Below are 23668 nucleotides of genomic sequence, written 5' to 3' on the forward strand. Positions count from 1 at the left end.
AAAACTGTCAAGTACGGTGACATACTGATGAATCAAATAAGGTGATAGCGCAACATTACAGGGGCTTACCTATAAACATCCAACATCAAGTAGATCGGGAACTACACAAATGGTGCAAGATCAGGAAATCAAAGAACCAGCCACAGGGCCTACTCCTTGGGTGATCCCGATTGTCCCTGTTCCCAAGACAAGCCTAGACAAATCTATTAGTTTGCCAGTTAACACAAGGTCCTCTAATCACGCCATTCAAAGAGAACATGACCAAGCACCAAGGATCACTGACCTTTAAACAGTGACAGCATTCTCAAAACTGGACCTGAACAAGGGATACAACCAGTTAGAGCTGACTCCCTAGTAATGTTACATCATAGCATTCATTATATACCTAGGTCTGTACAGGTACAAGCGCCTCAAATTTGGTATCTCCTTGGCAGCAGAAATTTTCCAGGAGGAAATTCATAAAATCATTTGCTACATGAACCAACTGCATCAATTATAGAAATGACATTTTAGCATTTTGCACTACCCCAGAATGGTATGAGGAAACACTTCACATTGTGTGCACGGTGCTAGAGGCCGCTCGCATCGCTGTGAACAAGGAGAAGTGTGATTCTAGGAAGCTAAAACCTAACATTCTTTGGGCACATCTTCTCAGATTACGGCATGAGATCGGATCCAGAAAAAGGGGCTCCGCTCAATTAGACACTGCGGCCTGCAAATGTTTCAGACCTCTGTTCCTATTAAGGTTTTATGAGTTACTGCTCGTGGTACATACATGATTACGGGATGGTCAGTTCACCATTCAAGAGTTCACAAAAGCACATGCTGAGATTCTATGGACCGTAGACGGTCAAGAGGCATTTGAGTCCATCCAGCCACAAGACAAGGTCTACAAATGACATGGCAGACTTTGACTCGGACCAACTGTGGATGCCAGTGCGTGGGTTTGGGCGCAATTCTGGCACAATCTGATCCTGATTCACTGCAACAATTAATAGATTGTGTCATATGCAAGCCAAGGCCTATTCATCACTGAACAGGCATACTCACTGGCAGAAAAAGAGGTTTTGGCAATGATTTCACCCGTTTCTGTATGGGAAGTCATTCAGTATAGTTATGGATCATCAGGCTCTGCTAACCATTTATGGTAGCCCAAAAGCTTAAATGCTGCCTCAAATGGCTCATTGGGGTTTGGCCCTTCATGTTTATGACTTTAATATCATTCAAAGACCTGGTAGGGAAGAAAACCCAGCAGACTTCCCTGTCCAATAGATACATCAATGATATCATACACCAGTGAAGCCAGCATCTCTGGTGCTGGCCACATTGCAAAGGGAGTCAGAAGGTGATCCTGCATTCACCATTATCAGGAACTGTCTAGCAAAAGGAAAATGGAAATATGTGAAACAGATCGCAAGTTGAGAGGCAACTTTCGTGAAGGAGGAGATATCAAGTTTACTCTTAGTAAAAGATTAACTTTCTTTGACGGATGACCACATTCTTCTGAACTGCAGCAAAATGGTGATTCTCATATCCTTGTGTCAGCAGGTGATTGATCGTGCACACGAAGCTCATAGAGGAATCGTAATATGTATTGCTATTGTAGGAGGTGTTGTTACCACTTGCCAGATTACTTTGAAGTACATTAAAGTGATGCTAAACAATCCAGTGAGCTTTCAATACAATGAGTATTTTGCTAATAAATTCGAGGATGCAACCAGTGCTATGACGATCAATGTGCTAACATGTCGACTGTTCTGCTGAGCTACACCAGGAGGCTCTCAAATATGGCTTAGTTCAGATCCAAGTGCCGGCTTGTTCTAACATTTCCATGACTATTTCAACCATGTCCTTCCAGGTTCAAATTACCACAGTTAAGCACGTTGTCATACTACACCACTGGAACTATATAATTACCATGTCACTGTCACATTTCCCCTAGGATGTTAGTATGCAGCGTTCACATTTCCACTAGAAATTGCAACGCCAGTTTCTCATTACCCTAGAGCATTGTTCCATGCCAGTTTCACTCAGCCTTCAACATTTTCTCAAACCTTTCAACAATTCCATTCCAGTTGCAAACTGCAAAATTAAGCACATTTCATTCCACTGTATTAGCCGAAAGAACATTAAGTCCCTGGAAAATGGGAAGCCAACAGAAAAGTGTTCTATGCCATTTCCACGTTGGCCTCCGAACGTTACTACGGAAGTGTCATATTGCCATCATAAAAGCAATCTATGCAAGTTTTGTATTGCCTGATGGAGGTGTTCCATGCCAGTTTCATAGTGCCCCTAACTAAACAAAATAACATCCTCACAGAATCAGCATTAACATGTCGCTTTCTCATGGCTATTAGGCATATTGTCACGCCACATCAGTGAGTCCAGAAACTGAATCTGTCCTTTCCTCCTTGTCCTCAGGGAATGGTTCTGTGCCAGGTTAGCATTGCATTAACACATGCGAGGTCTGTTAGACCAACGCTATGCAAGTTTCAAATTGCCTTAGTTAACATCACTGGCATGCCACATCGTGGACCACAGAAAATGTGCATATAAGCTAAAACTGAGCCATCCTGGCAACACATTTCTTGAGTTAAGCACAATCCCAGGATGATTTTGATGGACCAATAAGGTGGCTAGAAATTATCGCATTGCCTCCAGGAAAGTGGCATACCAGTTAACGTTGCCTTAATTTAGCACTTTATCATGTGACGACTTGTATTTGGATCCCAAAAAATACCTTGCCAGGTGTTCATTTCCTGGGGAAATTTCACATCAATTTTGCCTCAGTTTAGTACGTGCCCACTGCCATATCCTTGACCAGAAAGTAGCATGTTATTATTAGACTGACAAAGAAAATTGTCAGGTCAAATTTGCAACGCCTTAGAAAATTACTGTGCCTGTTTCATATTTCTGTGGTTAAGCACATTATCAAGCCATGCCATCACCCTAGGAAACATAAGTTGGCAGTTTCACCATCTGATATATATCCCATGCAATATTTACCTCTCTCAATGAAAAGTATATTTCTAGGTACATATCATCGCCATAAAATGGGGTCATCTCCAAACACATAGAATGCAAATTCAGCATAATGACCATTGTATGTCTGCTATTTTTGCACACTGTCAGAACTCTTCATGCTTGCATGAATGTGCCTTTCATGTGTCTCTTAACTGTAGTATCCATTTTATATTCACCAGTCCTGTTTCCGAAGAGCTGACAACTCCATATGAGTTTAAGCATCTAGTCATACTGGTTATTTATGGCATGAATACACTGTTACAGGAGATACCAGCGAGATCCTCAAAGGTTGTTGTCCCATACAGCAAAGTCATTGCACAATGAGCCATAATTTTGGTTGATGAATATGGCAAACGTAGATCTATTCCATCAAGATCTTGGAGAGTGAGGGTAAACTACTTTATAAATGTTGTTGAATTCATGTGACCTTGAACGTAACTAATAGGGCATAGAAAGCATGGCACGATGTATGTTTGGCATGTCATAAGACCTCCTGTGAACCAAGATGTGCTTTGACGGCACCAACTTGAGTGTTCCCTGGGCTGGTTATTAGTCCATTTGGCAAGAACAACATCTGTACTCTACAGGAGAACTGCCAAACTGCATGATGACATAGTTAGGTGCCACCCTAAACGGTGCCACCCTAAACTTGGTGGGGTGGGTGGGTGAATTTCTCAGCTTTGAAAGGTGAAATTGACAGAGCGAGAAACTTCCACAACACTGAACAAGAGTGATGGTCTACTGTTGACAATGATGCACAACTGATAATACTAATGACCATAATCAGAGATGACTGATGTGTTAGCCACAGTTCAATTACCCAAAGGTGGCAGTAGATTATTTTCCACAACCAATACTCAAAAGGGATAAAGGGGAAATGGATAAGGTGAGACCAAGATAGCACACACATTGGGCCTCATTACGAGTTTGGAGGCAGCCATGGTGCTTTTAGCACCATGGCTGCCTCCAAACCGGGCTCCATTACCGGGTTCCGTAAAATGAGGAATAACCGGGTTATAACACCATTGGAGGACCCAGTAATTACTCCTTGAAGGAACCATTCCCCATTCCCATTTGAGCCCCCATAGAGCTCAATGAGAATGGGGAGGGAGGTAATAACGGGCACATTACGAATGGCCTGCTATTACCTCCCTCTTCCCCTCGCGGGACCCGGAAAAGACGTCTGGTTTTACCAGACGTCTGGTCCGGGTCCCGCAAAGGGAACCACGTAATCGGCGCTCCTGTAATGAAGGGTGCCGGTCCCGTACCGGCACCCTTCATTACTGGGGCGCCACCCTTGTAATGACGTCCATTATGTTAAAGATATGATATGGTATGATAAATCATTCATAATGCGCCTGTACACAAGTTATCTTTAGGCACAACAAGACAAGGAGGGGTGGACAGAAGGATGACAAAACAACGATCTTACTAAGCCTTACAAGATGACTCATGCAGTATAGTATTTGAGTCCTTGATCTTATGTGTAATCCCTGAAGAGGTTCCCACACTTATAGGAAAGGAACAAAACATATAGAGATTGTTTGTTTAAGGTGGAGCTGAACACATCAGGTTTTTATCCTTTTTAAGATGTGTGTTTATTTTGTGCTTGTGGGGATCAAGTTTGCACATATGTAAGTGACAATTGTTTTACCAATTGACCCGTTGCACGAGCATTTTTGTGTGTGATTAATTTCAAATTTGTAATAAAAGAATCTATTCTTATTTTAAAATATTGTGTGAACCGATAACGGTGATGAAAGCCTACAGCTTGAGGATTGAAACGTGAGACTTTTTTGTTAAGCGAAGTAGATTATTTGCCCCATTAATCTGAATGCATTTTTGTCTATTGAATTCCCTTGCATCCTGTTCAGCTTGCTATGTTGTAATTGCAGACTGAATTATCCTAGAATGCAAATCCATTTGTTTATTGATGCTGATCTGTAAAGAAACAGATGACACTGTTGTCACAGCATCTGGTTATTGGTCTAGGTTGTTGATTCTGAATACTGTTTTGAGAACCATGCAACGTACAGTATTGTGGAAAATGACACACAGGGCTATTATTTCATAGTGTATCATTCAGTTATACTGCCAAGCTACACCTGAATTAAGTAGCCAACGGAATCTAGATGTCCACATACCAAATACCAACTCAACTGGATCCCTTGACCAATGATCTGCCATGTTTTATGACTACTGTCTTGCTATTGTGAAGGTAATGAATGTTGGAATATCTACTTTTAAGTCTGTCACTGACTTCAGAGGTGACTTGTTGGGTCAATACATATTTCTTTGTTGGGTGCTACATGCTTAGGGCAATGTAGTGTACACTCAAAAATGAATCAACCAGTTTTAGAAATCTGAAGCTATACCATACCACAACCTCCCTTGTGCATACTAATTTTTCAATCTTTGGTGACAAAAGCATATATTAGTTAATTGAGTGCCCAATCATGGATTGCTGGAGGCCTGCAGATCATTGTAGTACATGCAGCAGTAGAATCATTACAAAGCAGCTGAGATAAATCCGCGAGTAGACAAGATTACCTACCTGGCAACATGGCCCTGGTATCACATGTAACATGGAGTTACATGTTGTGTCAGAGCCATATTATGGAAGTGCTTTGATAAATCCATTAATCATGTCTTAACATGCTGCTAGTACTGGACATATTCACCTGCGCTGGGAGTGCTGAGTGGGATCTGGGACCAGCATTGCTTGGCATGTTATGCCTTGATGGGGGTTGTTTCTGTCTAGCTCTAGGGCCTGCACAGAGTGAGGGCACAGGGAGGCAGAGTTTACAGCAGACAGGGCTTGGGTCATTGAACATGCCTTGGTTATAACCATTTGTGAATCCCTGTACAACATAGTACCATGGCAGAGGAGGACACACATTATGCTGGCAAAGATAAAATAACAACTGCTGAGTTGCCAACAGGATTACCATCCATCATCAACTGTCTAAGGCAGTGAACAGATTCTCACTAAAGCTCCCTAGATAAATGTAGCAAAACATAAATATTAACAAATAGGTTCAAGAGGAGGGTCAGCCGACACATTTTGAATTATTTGCACAGCTATTCTACTTATGTTAGGGTATAACTAACTTGATTGCCGACTTGTGTGTATGTTTCCTGACTTGATAATGTATTTAACTGTAATCACATGTTGCCTATTTCGAAGTATATTGCATATTTCTCCAACATTGGATCTTTCATGGATTCACATGCTGTGAATATTCTCCGTTGTCAGGCTGGGAATCCCTGGTTACTTTGATTTAATCATTTTCCTATGGACAAACTTGACACCTTGAGTGTCCCATCAATGTCATTATGGGTGCTTTTGGTCCTCACCAATAGGACGTCGAGTGTATAGCTCCACTCCTGCAACTTGCCCTCCGATTTTTAAACACTCCAGCTGCAGGATATCCCTCTGCAGAGGATGTTTGACTGGAGGGGGTCGGCTGGAGGGCGCATGTGAATTCATGAAAGATGTCAGTGCTGGAGAAATGTAGTTACAGCTAAGAAACTACTCCCTTCTCCAGAATTGGATCTTTCCTGTATTGACATGCTGTGAATAGATTGTATAGCAGTATACATGTTAGGAGAAGGTAAAACCAGGCAAAAAATGATTAGATACTTTAACATTTGTATGCGCTAATGCAAGATGTATACATACATACAAGAAAAATACCCCTGAAGCTGCGGGCCTTACCTTACTGGAACAGCCCTTGAAGGACTGCCCATCCCATCTGCACGTCTTCAGCAAGCTGCTATTGTAAATAGTAGTCCCTGGTAAATGTGTGAGGCACTGCCCATGTTGCCACCTGGCAAATGTCTTTGATGGGCACTCTGGATGCCTTGTTTTGAAAGTGTTTTTTTTAATCTTTTTGATGGGCCAAAGCTGACAAAGATCTGTTTAGTTGTTATGAAAGATTTTGTCTGGTCCAGATCATATTTTAATGCCCTTTTCCCGTCCAGAAAGTGTAGGGCTCTCTCTGCTGGGGAAGTGGCATTTTGAAAGAATGTAGGCAGAGTTATGGTTGCATTCTAGTGAAACTCAGATGGCATTTTAGGAAAGAAGTGAGGATTGGTCGGAAGTATTACCTTGTACTTTGCGAATCGGAGATGCAGAGGATCTAGAGGATGTAATGGCTATTAAGAATGACAATTTCCAGGTCACAAATGTAATGTGTGCTGTTGATAGAGGTTCAAAAGGAGTGTTCATGATTCCGGTCAGGACGAAACTCAGTCTCCATACCGGTGGAATCCTTTTCTTTGGAGGAAAAGTACAAAAGAGTCCTGTTAAGAAGTGTTTGAGTAGCCTGTCACTGAAGAGAGGAGGAGATCCTCTTTTTCTTGTAAATCTAATCAAAACAAGTTGTTTAAGAATTTAGGAGTACTGAGGGAGGAATGACATAGGGTAATAGTTAGCAGGATTGTTGGGATATGCCAGGGGTTTTTTCAAGATATGCAGGGCAGTTGCCACTGTTGAGCAGGGTCAGAAGGCTACAATGGATGGAGAGAGGTAGATTTAGACGCAGCTGATAGGTGCATGTGACCTCACTCTCTGGACGCCAAATGGATCAACAGGTGCACAAGAGGCGTTCATTTTGTAAGCATAGGAGCCATTTCAGGAGTAGAAATTTGGAACAATTAGCATGAAGAAGAGGTGACAATGACAGATGAGCGAGCAATGGAATCAGTGGAGGGAAAGGAGAGTGGTGAAGGTATCTCAGATATTATCAATTTTAGAAGTGAAGTAGTGGACAAATTTGTTAGCAGAGATCAACCCTAGGATGAGGAGTCACCATGGTGTGCAGTGTGGAGGAAAGTGAGCGTAGATGAGAGCATACCAACCTGATTAGATTGGTGATGTAGGAGGCTTGTTCAGAGTCAAGGTAGTGGTGAAGAAGAGAGGGGCATTCTTGTAGATGAGAAGAGTAGGGGTTCTGATCTCTATTCTGCATATGAAGTTGATGTTACATTTCAGTTTTGAAGAGGAAGATCTGAGGAGTGAACGAGTGCTGGGGATGGGTTTGAAAGAGCGAAGGTATGAATTGGATAGTGTAAGTCAAAGGGTTTGCAGAACACCAAATTAATTAACATGACAGAAGGCATGTCCAATGGAAGAGAGCTGAGGAGGAGTGAGAGAAAGAATGGGGGATCTGATATTGTCTATGTAAGGAACTGTGGAGTCAGGTTTGAATTTGCATTTGGAGATAAAAGGAATGGTAGTGGTTGCAGGTGACGGGACAGCAATGGTAAAGTGGAGGATAGAGTGGCCAGAGGGTTTGATATTGAAAGTTGAAATAGGGAGATTGAGAAGAACAAAATGTTAAAAGAGTTGCCATCGGCGTGAGTGGGTATATTGTTATACGAGTGGGTATGTTGTGAATTGAGGTAAGGGGATGGTAATATAGGAGAGAGGCAAGTGTCAGTTGGTTGGTGGGAGAGACTTTGGGGAACTTTAATTCAGCCATGCATGTTATTGAGATTTTGTAACAAAGGGACTAAAGGTGAAGGTTGGGATTAGAAAAATTTCAGTTGAGATTGGCTATGGGTCGATAGATGAGGAGGATGGCGGCAGGTGTAATAGGAAGGAGTTGGGTGGTAGTGAATTCAAAATAGCATGGTGGAAAGTCAGAGGGAGAAATGAGACAGAGGAGCTGGTCCACGTGGACAATTAGGATGACACCATCACCTTTTTAGATACAGTTGGAAGTGTATGAAGAGGTAGCATAGTCAGTGTGTAAGGCAGCAATGAGTAGAAGAGTCAAGTTTATTGAGCTTTGTCTCTTTGTTACCAAACGTTATATTTCTGACTAACTGGGCATTCCAGAGATAAAGTGTGGAGGTAGTAGGAGAAGAAGCAGTGGTAGAAGTGTACCATAAAAAGTAGTTGAACTGTGACCTCAGTTGGGGACAGGGTAGGCAGTGGGGGAGAAACGTTCAACTAATTTTTCAATGGTTGCAGCCATGCTGGTCAACTGCCAATTGAGGTGAAACAAATTTCAGTTTAGCTGTAGCTGCTACTAGGTGGTAAAGTAGAGGGGTGTGCTTTAACTTCTGAAAGAACAGTTCTGGAACGGTGAAAATAATTGGCCACTGTAGTAAACAGTAAAAAATCAAAGTAGTGTAACTCAACAAGGAAGAGGTAGAAGGAGGGGAAGGCAGCGTGGTAGATGGGGTTTGAGAAAGTATGTTGGCCCAATGTCCTTCTGTGTGTGGGTCAAAGTGCCGAAATACAATGGGAAGAGTTGGAGAATATGGAGGCCATGATTATTGGGATAGGCTGGGGACTACATTTCTTAGGGATTGACATGGGTAAAGAGACAGAGAGTAGTGACATTAGGGGTAGTGGGAGAAGCGTAGTGATAGGATAAAGGTATGTGAGCTAGCGGAGGAGCACAGTGGGGCAGAGGAGTACGTTGGCATATACTACTTGTATTGTTCCATTATCTTATTTTATTTCAAATAGGTATTAGCTAATATGGGCATAGAAATCGCATAGCCAGAACGAATATATAACAGAAGGCCACTATACTTCACAAGACATGGCAATATTATTTACTTTAGTGGATAGAAATATCCCCAATTTTAATTTGAGACAACAACATTCATGATAATAAAGAAGTTTCTTGGAGGTTAAATTAGTTAAGTGAGTTTGACTACTTTCTTTTTGTCTGTGCACACGTTATTATCACAGAGATGTCATTTTCATTAGCAACAATCTGGCATTTGCACTTTTGCACCTAAATAGGTAAAAACGTAAATATTTCCTACCTGGAGACGAGACACCAATTTTATTTCCCCAAAAATATTAATTCGTATAGGAATACTTCAGGGTCAACAAACCAGAACATACATCAACTGCTTTCAGTTAATAGTTTGGGGTGAAATTATTGAGTTTGTGCCATGAAAAAAGAAAGGGATTAGGAAGTGTCATGTTTGTTAGTTGACATCAAAAAGACAGTAGGAATTCAAACAGCAGAACTAGCTAAATTAAACGTTTAATATAAATATTCAACCGAGGGTACTACGCTTATGCTTCCTAGACCTCACTCTATGCTTTTCTTTTTAGCAGGATATCTGGTAACATGTTAACATCAAACATTGGGACCTAGAAGGAGAGAAACAGAGGTCCTGGAATCTATGGGGGTCATTACGAGGTAGGAGGTAACCATGCTGCTATTAGCAGCATGGCTACCCCCTTACCGGGTACCAGGTCCGGGTTCCTCGAATGAGGAATTACCGGGCCATTCCAACCTTGGAGGGCCCGGTAATTCCTCATTCGAGGAACCCTTTCCCATTCCCATTCGAGCCCACGGAGGGCTCAATGGGAATGGGGATGGTGCTAACAACGCGTTGTTAGCACCCTGGTCTGCTCGCGGGACCTGCTAAGGGTGCCTGGTAAAACCAGGTGTCCTTAACGGGTTTCCGCAAGCAGACTCGTAATGAGGCGGTAAGGGGTTGGCAGCACCGGCACCTTTACCGGCGCCGTTAACTCCTTACCACCTCACTTGTAATGACCCCTTAATAACTATTAGGGTGCATTATTAGCTAAGCATACTGCCATGGTAAATATATTTACACTATTTCTCAGGCAGAACTACATCTCTGAATTCAAAGCTTCAGAGAAGGGACTAGAAGATAACGTTTAGAAATATCCATTGACCATCAAGACATGCGTTCAGTCACTCCAATGTTTGCAGTCTTTTTTTTATTCAAATGCTTGTTAGAAATAGATTGCAACCTTTCAAGACATGATTCACTTTAGTGAAAATAAAGGGGGCACAGTAATCCTCTGGGCAACATACTTAAGACACACGTTTTGATATTCTTAACTGACATCACTACCCCTCCATTAAAATATGCTTTTAAAACCCCTTAGGTTGGATATAATGGCTAAATTGAAGGTAGAAAAGGCATAGAGGGCAGGAACTAGGACTGAAGTATATAAGGATGAATGCGGTTGAAAATGGAATACTGTTTTATTTGTGGACTGCTTAATGTTATGAACATAAATATCTGCAGTTCAAAAATCACCTTAATGAAAAGGTGCAGCTGCTATCTCAACACATTGGGCCTCATTACACGGTAGGCGGTAAGGGATTACCGGCACCGGTAAGGGCACCGGTGCCAGTAATCCCTTACCGCCCTACTACGAGGTCCCTTAGCGGGTCCCTTCCTTAACGCCTGGTTTTACCAGACATTAAGGAAGGGACCCGTTGAGGAACTTTAGAGCTAATTACGGGCCCGCTAATAGTGGGCCCGTTATTAACTCCTTCCCCATTTCCATTGAGCCCTATGGAATGGTTCCCGGAATGGGGACTTACCGGTCCCGCCAAGGTCGGAATGACCTGGTAAGTCCCCATTCCGGGAACAGGGACCCGGAATGCGGTAAGGGGGTAGCCATGCCGCCTACCGTGTAATGAGGCCCATTGTATATTTCAACTGCAGAATTCTATATCACAGTTGAACAGAACTTCTTAACCCTCTCATTTGTCACCCATGATATGCCCCACCTTGCTTCTGTTCTTCATTAATCTACTACATTCTTGCTGTACTCTTGCATTCTTCATATTTAGGGTGCAGAGTTGCTCTTGGAGGACCATGTCTGATATTATTTCACTCTTGGAGGGGATATCTGTAATCACTTGTTTGTCAACATTGTGAGCAATAGGGATCATAATTATGATTAAAACCAGAATGCAAACCAAAAAAGAAAAGAATTTGCCATCCATCACCGTGCCCTTCCTCAAACGCCTTATTGGTATTCCACTGTTCCTCAAAATGCATGACTGTGGTGCTCAGTCAGGTAGCCAAACCACAATGTCAATGATTGGTGGACTGTGATTTGCCACTAGCTGTGCATCCTGTGAGAGCTGCCCATTGCGTTCATGGAAAAGGCATTGGGCCTCATTACAAGTGAGGCGGTAAGGGGTTAACGGCGCCGGTAAAGGTGCCGGCACTGTTAACCCTGTACCACCTCATTACAAGGTCCCCTCGCGGGACGCGCTCTGGACGTCTGGTCAGACCAGACGTCCTTTGCAGGTCCCGCGAGGGGACCAGCATGCTAACAACGGGCCCATCCTTAACGGGCCCATTGTTAGCATGCTCCCCATTCCCATTGAGCCCTATGAGGGCTCAAATGGGAATGGGGATGGTCCGGGTCCTGGTTCCCTGAATGGGGAGTTACCAGGGCTCTCCAAAGTCGGAATGGCACAGTATTTCCCCATTCAGGGACCACGGACCCGGACCCGAGGTTGGAGGCAGCCATGCCCTTGTTAAGGGCATGGCTACCTCCAAACTCGTAATGAGGCCCATTGTGTTGATGATGTGCACACCAGGCATTTGCATGTAGAGCGCCTATTATGGTTGGGAAATTGTCTATTACATAGAACTCTGTTTTGGCATTTACTGTTTGGGTTTATTTGTGTGAGCATAGACATAAGTGTAAGCATGCTACTAACACCCCGCCCCAGACTCCCACCCCACACAAATACTGCAGTCCACCAGATACACTTACAAAGCCATGACAAAACCCTCACTTGTATATTGAAGTCAGTATTCAGTTAACTCTTAAAATAGTTTTGTGTAGGGCCTAATATTTTTCTTCTCTATCTATTAATGCAAGTGATAGCTTCTCACAGGAATCATTACAAATTCCCTTTACTGCACTTCTACCCTGTTTTCTGAATGTTCTATTACGATTGTGTGCTATAAATCATGTTTATATCGAGGTTGAAACACTTTTATGGTACAACTTGTTGTGTTGCTTCTGCTGGCAGACATTAGAATGATTTTGTCAATGACTTGTCATGTGTTTTATTTCAATAGGTATCCGTTCAAGTGCGACCAGCCTTCCTAGCACCTCATCTTTTCCCAATTGGAGAGGAAATAATTACATACACAGCAACAGACAAGTCTGGAAACCAAGCCAGCTGCACCTTTAAGGTCACTGTTGAGGGTATGTCCTTCTCGGCCATCATGGCTACAGTGTGAACTGGTCATGCTTGCTTTGTGTGAATGATTGCAGTTTTGCCTTCAAAGCCATACATTTTTCATATTCAGAAAATCATGTACGTTTTAGAACTATACACATAGGACACTGACACCCAGATTCTTTTTAATTAGATGTAAAAACCCAAAGGCGTTTGATGTGATGGTCGGATGTGAAACGAGATGTTTGTTTTACATTTAAATTACAATCTTTCACAAGTGTGATAAGGCTGGTCTCACAGCCCTGTTGAAATAGCTCCACCCCACAATCCTGGGAAAAGAATAGGCCGTTTTTTTAATGAAAACTCAAATGCATTTACAATAAATAAAGTCAATTCCAAACAAAGTTAGTCTCCAACCTTATTCCAGGGAAGTCACCACAATATTATACAATCACAGAAAGCTTATAAAAAAACACACTTGTCCTGCCATCATACATCCTACTACAAAGAACAATTTATTGTAAGGCTTCCCCGCCCTCTATTGTGCAGGTAAATCAACTTATCTCTGGCAAAGAGTGCATTTGCCAACAAATACTGCACCTGACGACCTCTAATTTTTCATACAATAATTCTATTCAGAAAACATCTTTTTACACACACACCTGTGCCATTAAACAAACGTGGATCACAATATCAGATTCCCCCAGAATTTCACAAATTGCCACACAATACAAATTTCACGCACAACCTAAAATACATTATGGTGACAAATAGCAGCAAGGTAGGTGCAGAACTATTGTCCTACTCCTTAAAGTGCAGCATTACCATGATAATATATCAAAATACACAGAATTGTTTGTGGTTAGTGCAGTAAAGTTCTATATGTGCAGTACAGCATCCATATTTGAGAGCTTGATATATTCTTGCAGGTAGAAAAAGGACAAGCAGATAGACTTTTTATATTACTGGGGAAGGATATTTTGAACACTATTTGGTCGACACGGGGTGTTTCAGCCCTTAATTGAAGATCTGCCACTTGCCGGCGTTCTTCTTGGGTAGTTTATAGTCACAGCTACCCCTTCATCTTGTCTTTTGAAACTGAGCTTGATTCACACACGGGGATGGGGATGCGTTTCTTTTCTTGCAAATCTACTTGAAGCTACGCAGTTAATCACGGTTGTCTCTGCTGGTGCCGCCCTTTATTGTTGAATTGGTCAGCAAGCAGTCTTTTAGTTCATGGCTATACTGCAACTAGAGATATTCACTTGCCATATGAACGATTGCCGGGAAGTGAGTAGCACGGGAAGTGAGTAGCCCTAGTTGCAGCACAGCCACACACTACAAGGCTACTTACTGGCAATTCAACAATGGTTGCTGTACTGCACATGTAGCACTTTATTGCACTAACCCCAACAAATCTGTGTATTCTGATGTAATATGTATTGGTGCATCTTAAGGAGTAGGAAAACTGTTCTGCACCTCATTTGCTGCTATTTGTTAAAATAATGTCTTTTATGTTGTGTGTGAAATTTGTATTATGTGACAACTTGTGAAATTCTGGAGGAATCATATATTGTGCCCCATGTTTGTTTAATGCAACAATTGTTTTTTTTAACGAGATGTTTTCCGAATAAATGTATTGTATGAAAAATGAGAGGTCACCAGCAGTATTTGTTGAACAGCTGCACTCTTCTCCAGAGATAGGTTGCTTTACCTGCACAATATAGGGCGGGTTAGCCTAACACTCGCTTGTTCTTTGTGTGATATTAGCCTGTGCTCGAGTGAGGCTCCCCGTAAAGAACAGATATATAAGTCTTACTACTGCCAATACACACATAAACTTTCACACCTATGATTGTTTCTAAGCAATACAATATAATTCAGTAACGTTGCCGATTATTGGCTAGTGCATTCATATGTATTTATAAAACATTTATATCAACTATTGCAATATTTTTCAAAAATGTGTGACTTTCTCCACTATCAAAACAGGTATGGTATCAGAGAAAGGTTACATGCATATGTAATATTTATCTGCATATATTCCCTTCACTTTGTTCACCTACATGTGTGTGGGGTTGTGAATAAATAAACTATCTGTAAGTGATTTAAATATAGGCAAGAACAAATTGCATCTGGCTCCTACAGGAATGGATTGTGAAAAAGATACTCTCAAGGACTGTGCACTCTTTATGGACATTGTCTGTGCAGTCTTCTCTGAACATGCTTATGCAACTTTCAAGCTATGTATATGTGCAACCATCAATGAACATGTGTGTACAGCCTACAATGAGCATGTGTGAAACCTTCAATTAATGTGTGGGGTGTGTGTGTGTGTGTGTGTGTGTGTGTGTAAAGCTTTCAATGAGCATGTGTGTATAGTTTTAAATATCTTTTTATATTAATTTGCCTCCAGATCAGCAGATTTTGGACTGGAAATATAATATTCTCCAGTATAAGTTACAATAATAAAGCACTGTTGGCCCTTTCACATCACACATAGTTGAATTGCAAGACAACAGATTGCATGGATTTTACACTTTGCATAATTTATAGTGAATAGAATGGATTCTCTAAGCTACATCCAGTTGTGCACAAGTATCTGTTTAATAACTAGGCTCACACCATTGAGATTTTTAAATTATATCCCACCGACGATAACATTTCATGACAATGGGCCTCATTACGACCCAGGCGGTAAGTTACCGCCTGGGTCGTACCTTTACCACCATGGCGTAAACTACGTTTACGCCATGGTGGTTGGCGGACTTACCGCCCCATTCCGAGGTTGGCGGGGCGGTAAGTCCCCAATCCCCATTTACCCTTCCCCATTCCCATTTTTGCCCCATAGGGCATAATGGGAGTGGGGAAGGCATTAATTACGCCACCGTAAATTACGGTGGCGTAATTAACAACAAGGTCCCTTAGCGCCATGGATTTTAACACCTGCTAAAAGCAGGTGTTAAATCCTATATGGCGCTAAGGGACCTCGGAATCAGGCGGTAAGGGTCGGCGCTGTTTAGGCCGCCGTAAACCCCTTACCGCCTGGGTCGTAATGAGGCCCAATGTTATTGCCCATATCATTCTCTATGCCAGTTGGAACTCAAGAATTCTATTTTATCGGATACTTAATTTTACAAAAACATAAACTCATTTAAATTTCACAAAATATTGTCAGTTTTAAACGGTGCTTCTCAATACAAAAATGCATTAGGTTTTTGGGAAATTATATCTCACTTGCATCCAGTTTCAAATAGAGAACACAGTGTCATTGCATCTTACACTGTCCCTGTTAAAACAAGTAGACCCTTGTTAATCTCAGCCCCTCATATTCCTGGGATTTACCATAGACAACACTATATGACTCTGGATTCAATCGGACTCTTTACTTATATTTTAAGTGTGCCTTCCAATTTTAGGAACTCAGCTGGGACCTCTCAGTTTAGAGATGCTGCATAAGCAAGCTCCCATTCAATTGCATGTCTGGAAAGTAGTGTCCAATATGTCCTGTTCGCATACACTTTCACCACTATGATTGTTTCTAGGCAACAGAATATAATTCAGTAACAATGCCACTTATCGAAACAGTGCATTCATATGTATTCATTTATATCAACTATTGCAATAGCTTTCAAAAATCCTTATCTACTATAAAACCAAGTATGGTATCAGAGAAAGGTTACTTGCATAAAAGATTTTTATCTGCATATATTCACTTCACTTGGTTCACCTATTTGTGGGGTTGTGAATAAATACACTATCTGTAGGTGATTCAAATATAGGCAAGAACAAATTGCATCTGACTCCTACAGGAATGGATTGTGACAAAAAAAAAACTCTCAAGGAGTGTGCACTCTTTTTGGACATTGTCTGTGCAGTCTTCTCTGAAAATGTATTTGTATTTGCATTTTTTTTATTTATATAGCAGGCCTAGCCCGGGGGCATCTGGGTGCATTTCTTGAAGGTTACAGTTACAACAATTTACATTTATTTTTCAATCATATACATAGCATTATGAACGTCGATTTACAAACAATAGATACAACAAAAGTAATCTACAAAGGGCGTCCACCGTCAATCAGAGCATAAATAATACATATCATTATAAAAGTCGATTTACAAACAATAGATACAACAATAGCTATCTACAAAGGGCATCCACCCTCAAGCATAGCATAAATCATGGTGACAGCAAGAGTAGTAGGGCTCACAGTGTCGCTGGTTGGCTCTACTGGTCCTAAGCTACAAGCCAGGTTTTAACTTTGCTTCTGAAGGAGTGGAATGAAGATTCTGATCTGAGAGGGTTAGGTAGCGAGTTCCACAGCCTTGTGGCAAGTACCGACAAACTACAACCCCCTGCTTTCTGAAGTCTGAATCTCAGTAGTCGTAGGCCATGGGCTTGGGCTGCTCTAAGAGGGCGATCAGATGTGTTTCGTGTGAATATGTCGGACAAATATTTTGGTACCTGGTTGGCAATGCATTTATGGGTGAGTGACATTGATTTGAGGGTGATTCTTTGAGTGACCGAAACCCAGTGTAGGCTCAGTCTGGTGTCCGAGATATGATGATTTTTAGGGATGTTTAGAGCTGCCCAGATGGTGTTGTTTTGAATTACTTGTAACTTATTGAGGTTCAGTTGGCTGGTTCCTAAATAAAGTGTGTTTCACTAGTCGAGTTTCGACATGATAAGGGTTCTGGCAAGAGTGGTACAGTTAGCAGTGGTAAGGAATGGTCGACCAGCGGTAATGAGTTTGCACATGTAGGTTGTTGAGGAGGTTATGGCATTGGTTTGTCTTGTTAGGGATAGTGAGGAATCTAGGTAAATGCCTAGGGTTTTGGTGTCATTAGATACCTTGATGGTATTGCAATCAATGATGAACGAGTTGAAGGTGGGGTCTAGTTTATTGAGTCTTGGTTGGGAACCAAGGAGGAGTAGTTCTGTCTTATCATCATTAAGACAGAGCCCATTTTGTGCCATCCAAGCCGGGATGACCAGATAGACGTCATTTAATGTTTTAGAGGTGGGTTTGTGGTCTCCCATGATGGGGATGAGTATTTGGGTGTCTTCTGCATAGCTGGTGTAGGTGACACCCAAATAGTCAAGAATATTGAAGAGGGGCTTCATGAACACATTATCAAGTGTAGGTGAATCACAAGAACCCTGAGGGACCCCAAACAGAACTGGTGAAGAGTCTGCACAGGCCAGCGATGAAAAGACCCGCATGGATCTGTTCTCCAAGAATGATCTAATCCAGGTGGTAGCTTTGTCCGAGAAGTGGGCTCCAGTTTTGATATGTTGACAGAGTATTTGGTGGTTGACCAGGTCAAATGCTGCTGACAAATCTAAACATAAAAGAAGGGCCATCTTGCCGTTATCTTTGAAGTCTTCGATTTGTGTTTTTAAATCAATTAAGGCCATTTCTGTTCCATGCCTTAGACGGAATCCAGATTGTCTGAGGCCTAGGAGGTTGTTAGATTCTAGGTAGTCCTGGATCTGCAGGTAAGCTGCTCTATCCAAGATTTTGAGAACAAAAGGGATGGTAGTGATTGGCCTATAGTTGGTAGGAGTGCTTGGGTCTAGTGCGTTTTTTTTTAGTAATGGAAGGACCCATGCATCTTTGTGGTTATTGGGCACGATGCCCGTGTTGAAGGAGGCATTTCTTAAGGCAATGATTAATGGTGCTAGTTCAGTAGAGGCTTCCTTGATGATAGAGGCTGAACATGTGTCACCGTGACAGTTAGATGGTTTGAGTTTGAGGATGATATTTTCTACCTCTTTGATAGACAGTGGTGAGAAGTTAAAAGGTTAGAGGTTGTGGGGAGGGAAGGTTAGGGTCTAAAGGGGGAGTACTATTGTGTGGGTCGATGGTTAAAAACATTTTTTGGCATTGATTTTCATTTGTAACATGGTAATTTTTTCTAGAGGTTCATTTGGATGTTGATACACCAAGTGCTATCTTTAACACAGGTGTGTGGAGGGGCTGAACGCGTTTCTAGTATCCTAAAGAGTTCTTTAGTACTTGACTTGGCTAGCAAGATCCAATTATTGTATGCACGTTTTTTGGCTTGAAGGATCGCCTCTTTGTAGTGAAGGGAGGCTAGTACAAGGTTATCCTTATTAGTGGTTGAGGGTAGGCCTTTCCACAGGGCTTCAGCATTTCTTTTTTGCTTGCGTAGTACTCTAAGGTGTGGTGTAAATGAATTAAGATGTGCGTGTGGTTTGGATTTTCTTATTTTGAGTGGGGCAATAGTGTTTATGGCTGTAAGAATAGTTTGATTGTTCATGTCGACTAGGACCGTAGGGTCGGTGCTAGCCTTAGTTGCTTTATTTAATAGGGGTAGTATTAGTGGGGCAGTTTTTAGCTAGTTATGTACCTTTTATTCCTAGTGCTAATGGATGGTGTGATGCTCTGTTTAGATCATTTATTGTCAGATTGGATATTGAAGGTTATCATATGGTGATGCAATTAAGGTCTACCAGCCAATCAAGGGTTCTTCCTTTGATGTGGGTGGGTTTCAGGATGCGATGAGAGAAGCCCAGTTCAGTTATGTCTAGGGCTTTATGGTCCTTGGCATCTTGGAAACCAAGATTAAGGTCCCCTAGTAAGATGATTTGCGAATTGGGCTTTGTGTTAGTAGATAATGTAATAATAATTTAGCATTTATATAGCGCTACAAACCCTCAGGCATCTGAGCGCTGCTTATTTACCCACAGTGTGTGGTGCTCATTTATCGACCTCGGAAGGATGAAAGGCTGAGTTTGGCCCTGCCGGGATTCGAACATGCGTCAGCAGGCTCTGCACAGATGTCAAAGCGAACGCTGTACTGGCTATGCTATCGGACTAGCTACTGTGGTGGTAATATCTTCTGCAAAGGTAGCGATTGGACCCGGAGGCCTGTAGATGAGGTGCATGGTAATGGTATGGGTGCAGACAATAGCTCAGCTGATGCGATATGCTGATTAGGGATGGGTCTGAGGCCAAGGAAGCTTCTGGAGATAAAGGCGACACCCCCACCTTTGGCATGGTTAGAATCTCTGTCACATCTAGTAATGGAATAGCCATTGGGAGTGGTGAGCGAAAGTGAGGGTCCTGAGGCTGCATGGAGCCAGGTCTCAGTAATGGCTAGGAAATCTAAATCATGGGCAGTGATGTAGTCTGCGATATCCAAGGCATGTGCTGGGAGTGACCTAGCATTGATTAAGGCACCGTAAATGGGGGAGGCTTTGGTCTGTGAGTGATTGGTATCGGTGATGATAGGAGGAGCCTTGGGTGGGGTATTCTTTGTAAGTGTGAGCTTAGGGATGTGTATGTGTCAGTTGGATGTAGTGAAGGTTTTGTGATTGGTGATACGATTGTGTGAACGGGGGGCTGGACGAGGGAACCTAGTTCCTAGTCTAGAGTTCCTGAGATGCAATGTGCATGGTTGATTGGGAGGGTATGCAGTGATAAAATCGCAGCAAAAATTTCACCTATACAAAAAACGCGGCAAAAATGCAGTGGTTTGACCCGGTAAAGGTGAACCCAGTTATACCATTTAAGGGGAGCGGGGGTTGCGGGGGTGTCCCCCGCATACTTTACATGTATTGCAGTGTCATAACCACAGCATTTTTGCCATGATATTTTGTAACCACGCCAAATTTTGCCGCAATCTTTTAACACATGGAACCATTGGGAGTGGGTTTGGTGGCGAAGTGTTCCAGCCATAGTGCTGGAGAGTTCAAGTACATATTAGCTGATTATGCATTAGTAATGGGAATGGTGCTTGTGACAGGCTATATGTGTGAGGGCCGGCAGGTGGGCGGATGGATGTTCTCTGCTAGCGAGGGATGGCTACAAATGGTGGATTTTGTAGGGGACATGTTAGGCATATTGTTGGGAGTCATAGTGGGCTGTGTTTGTAAGACCCTGCCTGGGCTAGGATAGGTCCTGGCGGGTGTGAATGAATTGCCGTATAGCAGTAGTCTATAACGTATAAAGTAGGGGCATGTACATACTGCTGAGTGGTCTAGGTAACAATTCTAAGAACTAAGATGTTAGATTGGCATAATGCGAAGATGTGTTGGGCAGTGGGTGTGAGGGGCCGTTAGTATATGTAGTACTCAAAGTACACTCCTCAGTATTTGGATTGGGGCGTGTGGCTGCTGATTAGGGAAGGATGTGTACCATATACAGAATGGTGGTGGCAGATCCAATACAGAGTAGTGCACATAGGTAGAGATGGTCAAGGCTATCCGACATATGCAGGAGAGGTAGTGACAAATCAGATACAGAGTAATGCAGTTAGGTATATCACATTCAATGCAATGGGTACAGAAGAAATACAATATAGGCAGTTCAATCCGTGTAGTACAGTCAAGTAAGGCATATGAGGTACAGTAGGCGTATAAATGATACTCTAAGGGCAGTTGCAGTAAAAATAAAAATAGACATAAAGCAGTCAGGTCAGGCATATCAAATATATTGATTGGTGCATGATGGGTGCACGGGGCTCAGTGCATATTAGCGATTATGTGTATGCAACTTTCAATCTATGTATGTGTGCAACCATCAATTAACAATTGTGTGTACACCCTACAATGAGCATATGTGAAACCTACAATTAATGCGTGTATATGCGTGTGTGTATGTAAAGCTTTCAATGATCATGTCTGTATAGCTTTAAATCTATTTCTCTTAATTTACCTCCTGATCAACAGATTTTGGGCTGGAAATATTATATTCTTCAGTAATGTTACAAGTTACAATAATAAAGAACTTTTGCTCTTTCACAACACACATAGGTGAACTTCAAGACAAGGTGTTGTAGGTTTTATTGAATTTTGCGATAATACAAACATGAAACAGGAGCAAACTGCTCCCACGCCCTCCCACCAACTCGACCCCACTCCCCCACCTATATAGTACACTTCACAGGTATTACACCAGATCATTCACTACAATATTTCTAATACTCTGATTCACTGCGACACCAGTCCAATACCAAGTCCCACTCAGCTGCAAACTTCCCCAGGTCCCCTGTAGCATATATTCCACCCATTCTAGCAAGACAAAGTGCCAAATCCTAGCAATTCATTAATGTTCAGAGGAACTCTCAATCTTTTTCCATTTTTGGGACACCAGCAACAGTGCTGCTACACTGAGCACCATATTTGCTTTTCTTTGGGCCTTCGTTGGTATTGTTTCCAGCACATTCGGCATTCCAAGCATTGACATTCCGTAGTCTCTATGAATTCAGGGACCAAGGCTGGACTTCATGGCTGTCTTTACACTAACCCAGAAGAGCCAAAGGACTGGCAGGCCCACCATAACTCCCATCCTCCCTGCATCTCTGCCAACATTCCTGCCAACATTCCCCAGATCTTTTGGGATATAACCTATGCAATTTCTCTAAAGTTAAGTGCCATTGTACCATCCCTTTAGTGCATATCTCCCGGATCTGGTATTCCCTCATGAGCTGTGTGATGCTCTGCCACACCACATGCCATTGTTCCACCGATATCGGGTTGCCCAGAGAATTCTCCTACTGTTTTGTGTTTCCATATTGCGGGGGGATGCAGAGTCAGATAATAGTCTATAGAGTGTTCTTACCATATGGTGGTCTCCTGAGTTGGTTATCAAGTATTTTTCAAAGGGATTAAGGTCCCTACTCCCTAAATGTTTGTTCCCTGGAGACGACAGCCAATGTTTCAGTTGTGCATACCTGAGACTTTCCTTCTCCCCTAGGTCAAAGAGCGGTTTACATTGTTGGAATGTCCTAATCTGTTGGCCCTCTACCATATCTTCCATCTTCTGACAGTCCACCATTTCCCAGCAGTTAAACACTCCACATTCTTTCCCCAGCCTAAATTGAGAATTGTATAACAGTGGCACAAACAGGGATGGGAATGACTAAATGCCTGCCCACTGCTCCAACCCGTCCCATACATCGCATACTAGGCCCGTGATTTTGCTCCTATAAATGTTGGGCGGTCTATCAGCCGTCGAGCACCACAGAACTCCCTCAAGGGGCCTACCTACAACTGCCCTGTCCATTAGCCACCAAAAAATATCTTGATTCCCCGTGAATCACTCCTGTAGCATTCGCATCTGGGCTGCCTGATAGTACATTTTAAAATTAGGAGCCCCCATCCCTCCCTTACGGACAGGTGCTGTTGATGTTTTCCAAGTCACCCATGGTCTCTTACCCTTCCAAATAAAGGACTCCACCATTTTATGAAGGGCCTTAAATAATCTCTGTGGGACCATCAACGGAAGGGCTTGAAAATAGTACAACACCTTTGGGAGTACCATCATTTTGACAACATTTATCCTGCCTGTCCATGATATGGATAGGGGTCCACGTTCATCCAGTCATTATTTTATCACATCTAGAAGTGGAGGGTAATTACTCTGATACATGGTTTCCCAGGAGTTTGTTATTCACACTCCTAGATATCTGAGACCTTCACCTGCCCTTGTATATGGACCTGCATCCAATGCCCCTGCCATTCACGCAGACCCCCCAGTTAGATACATCATTTTAGATTTATCAGTGTTGTATTTTCAAACCTGCTACCAAGCCGAATTGCTGAGGTTAACGCCGGCAGTGATCTATTCAGTTTGATTATTGTGAGGAGCATGTCATCTGCGAATGTCACCACTTTATGCTCCTTTCCCCCGAAACGGGATGCCACTAATATCCCTATTGGCACA

The 23668-nt window shown here is 42.4% G+C and overlaps 1 protein-coding gene across 2 annotated transcripts in view; it reads left to right on the forward strand.

Moving 5' to 3' along the window:
• SVEP1 (sushi, von Willebrand factor type A, EGF and pentraxin domain containing 1) overlaps positions 1-23668 on the forward strand; it is a 1471106-nt gene that overhangs the window by 614906 nt on the left and 832532 nt on the right. For both annotated transcript variants that reach the window (XM_069630907.1, XM_069630908.1), the window contains exon 9: positions 12871-13000. In XM_069630907.1, the coding sequence (XP_069487008.1) occupies positions 12871-13000 (130 nt within the window). The remainder of the gene's footprint in view (positions 1-12870; positions 13001-23668) is intronic.

This window comes from Ambystoma mexicanum, chromosome 6q (assembly GCF_040938575.1).
Source record: "Ambystoma mexicanum isolate Mex_15411 chromosome 6q, UKY_AmexF1_1, whole genome shotgun sequence".
Classification (NCBI taxonomy): domain Eukaryota; kingdom Metazoa; phylum Chordata; class Amphibia; order Caudata; family Ambystomatidae; genus Ambystoma; species Ambystoma mexicanum.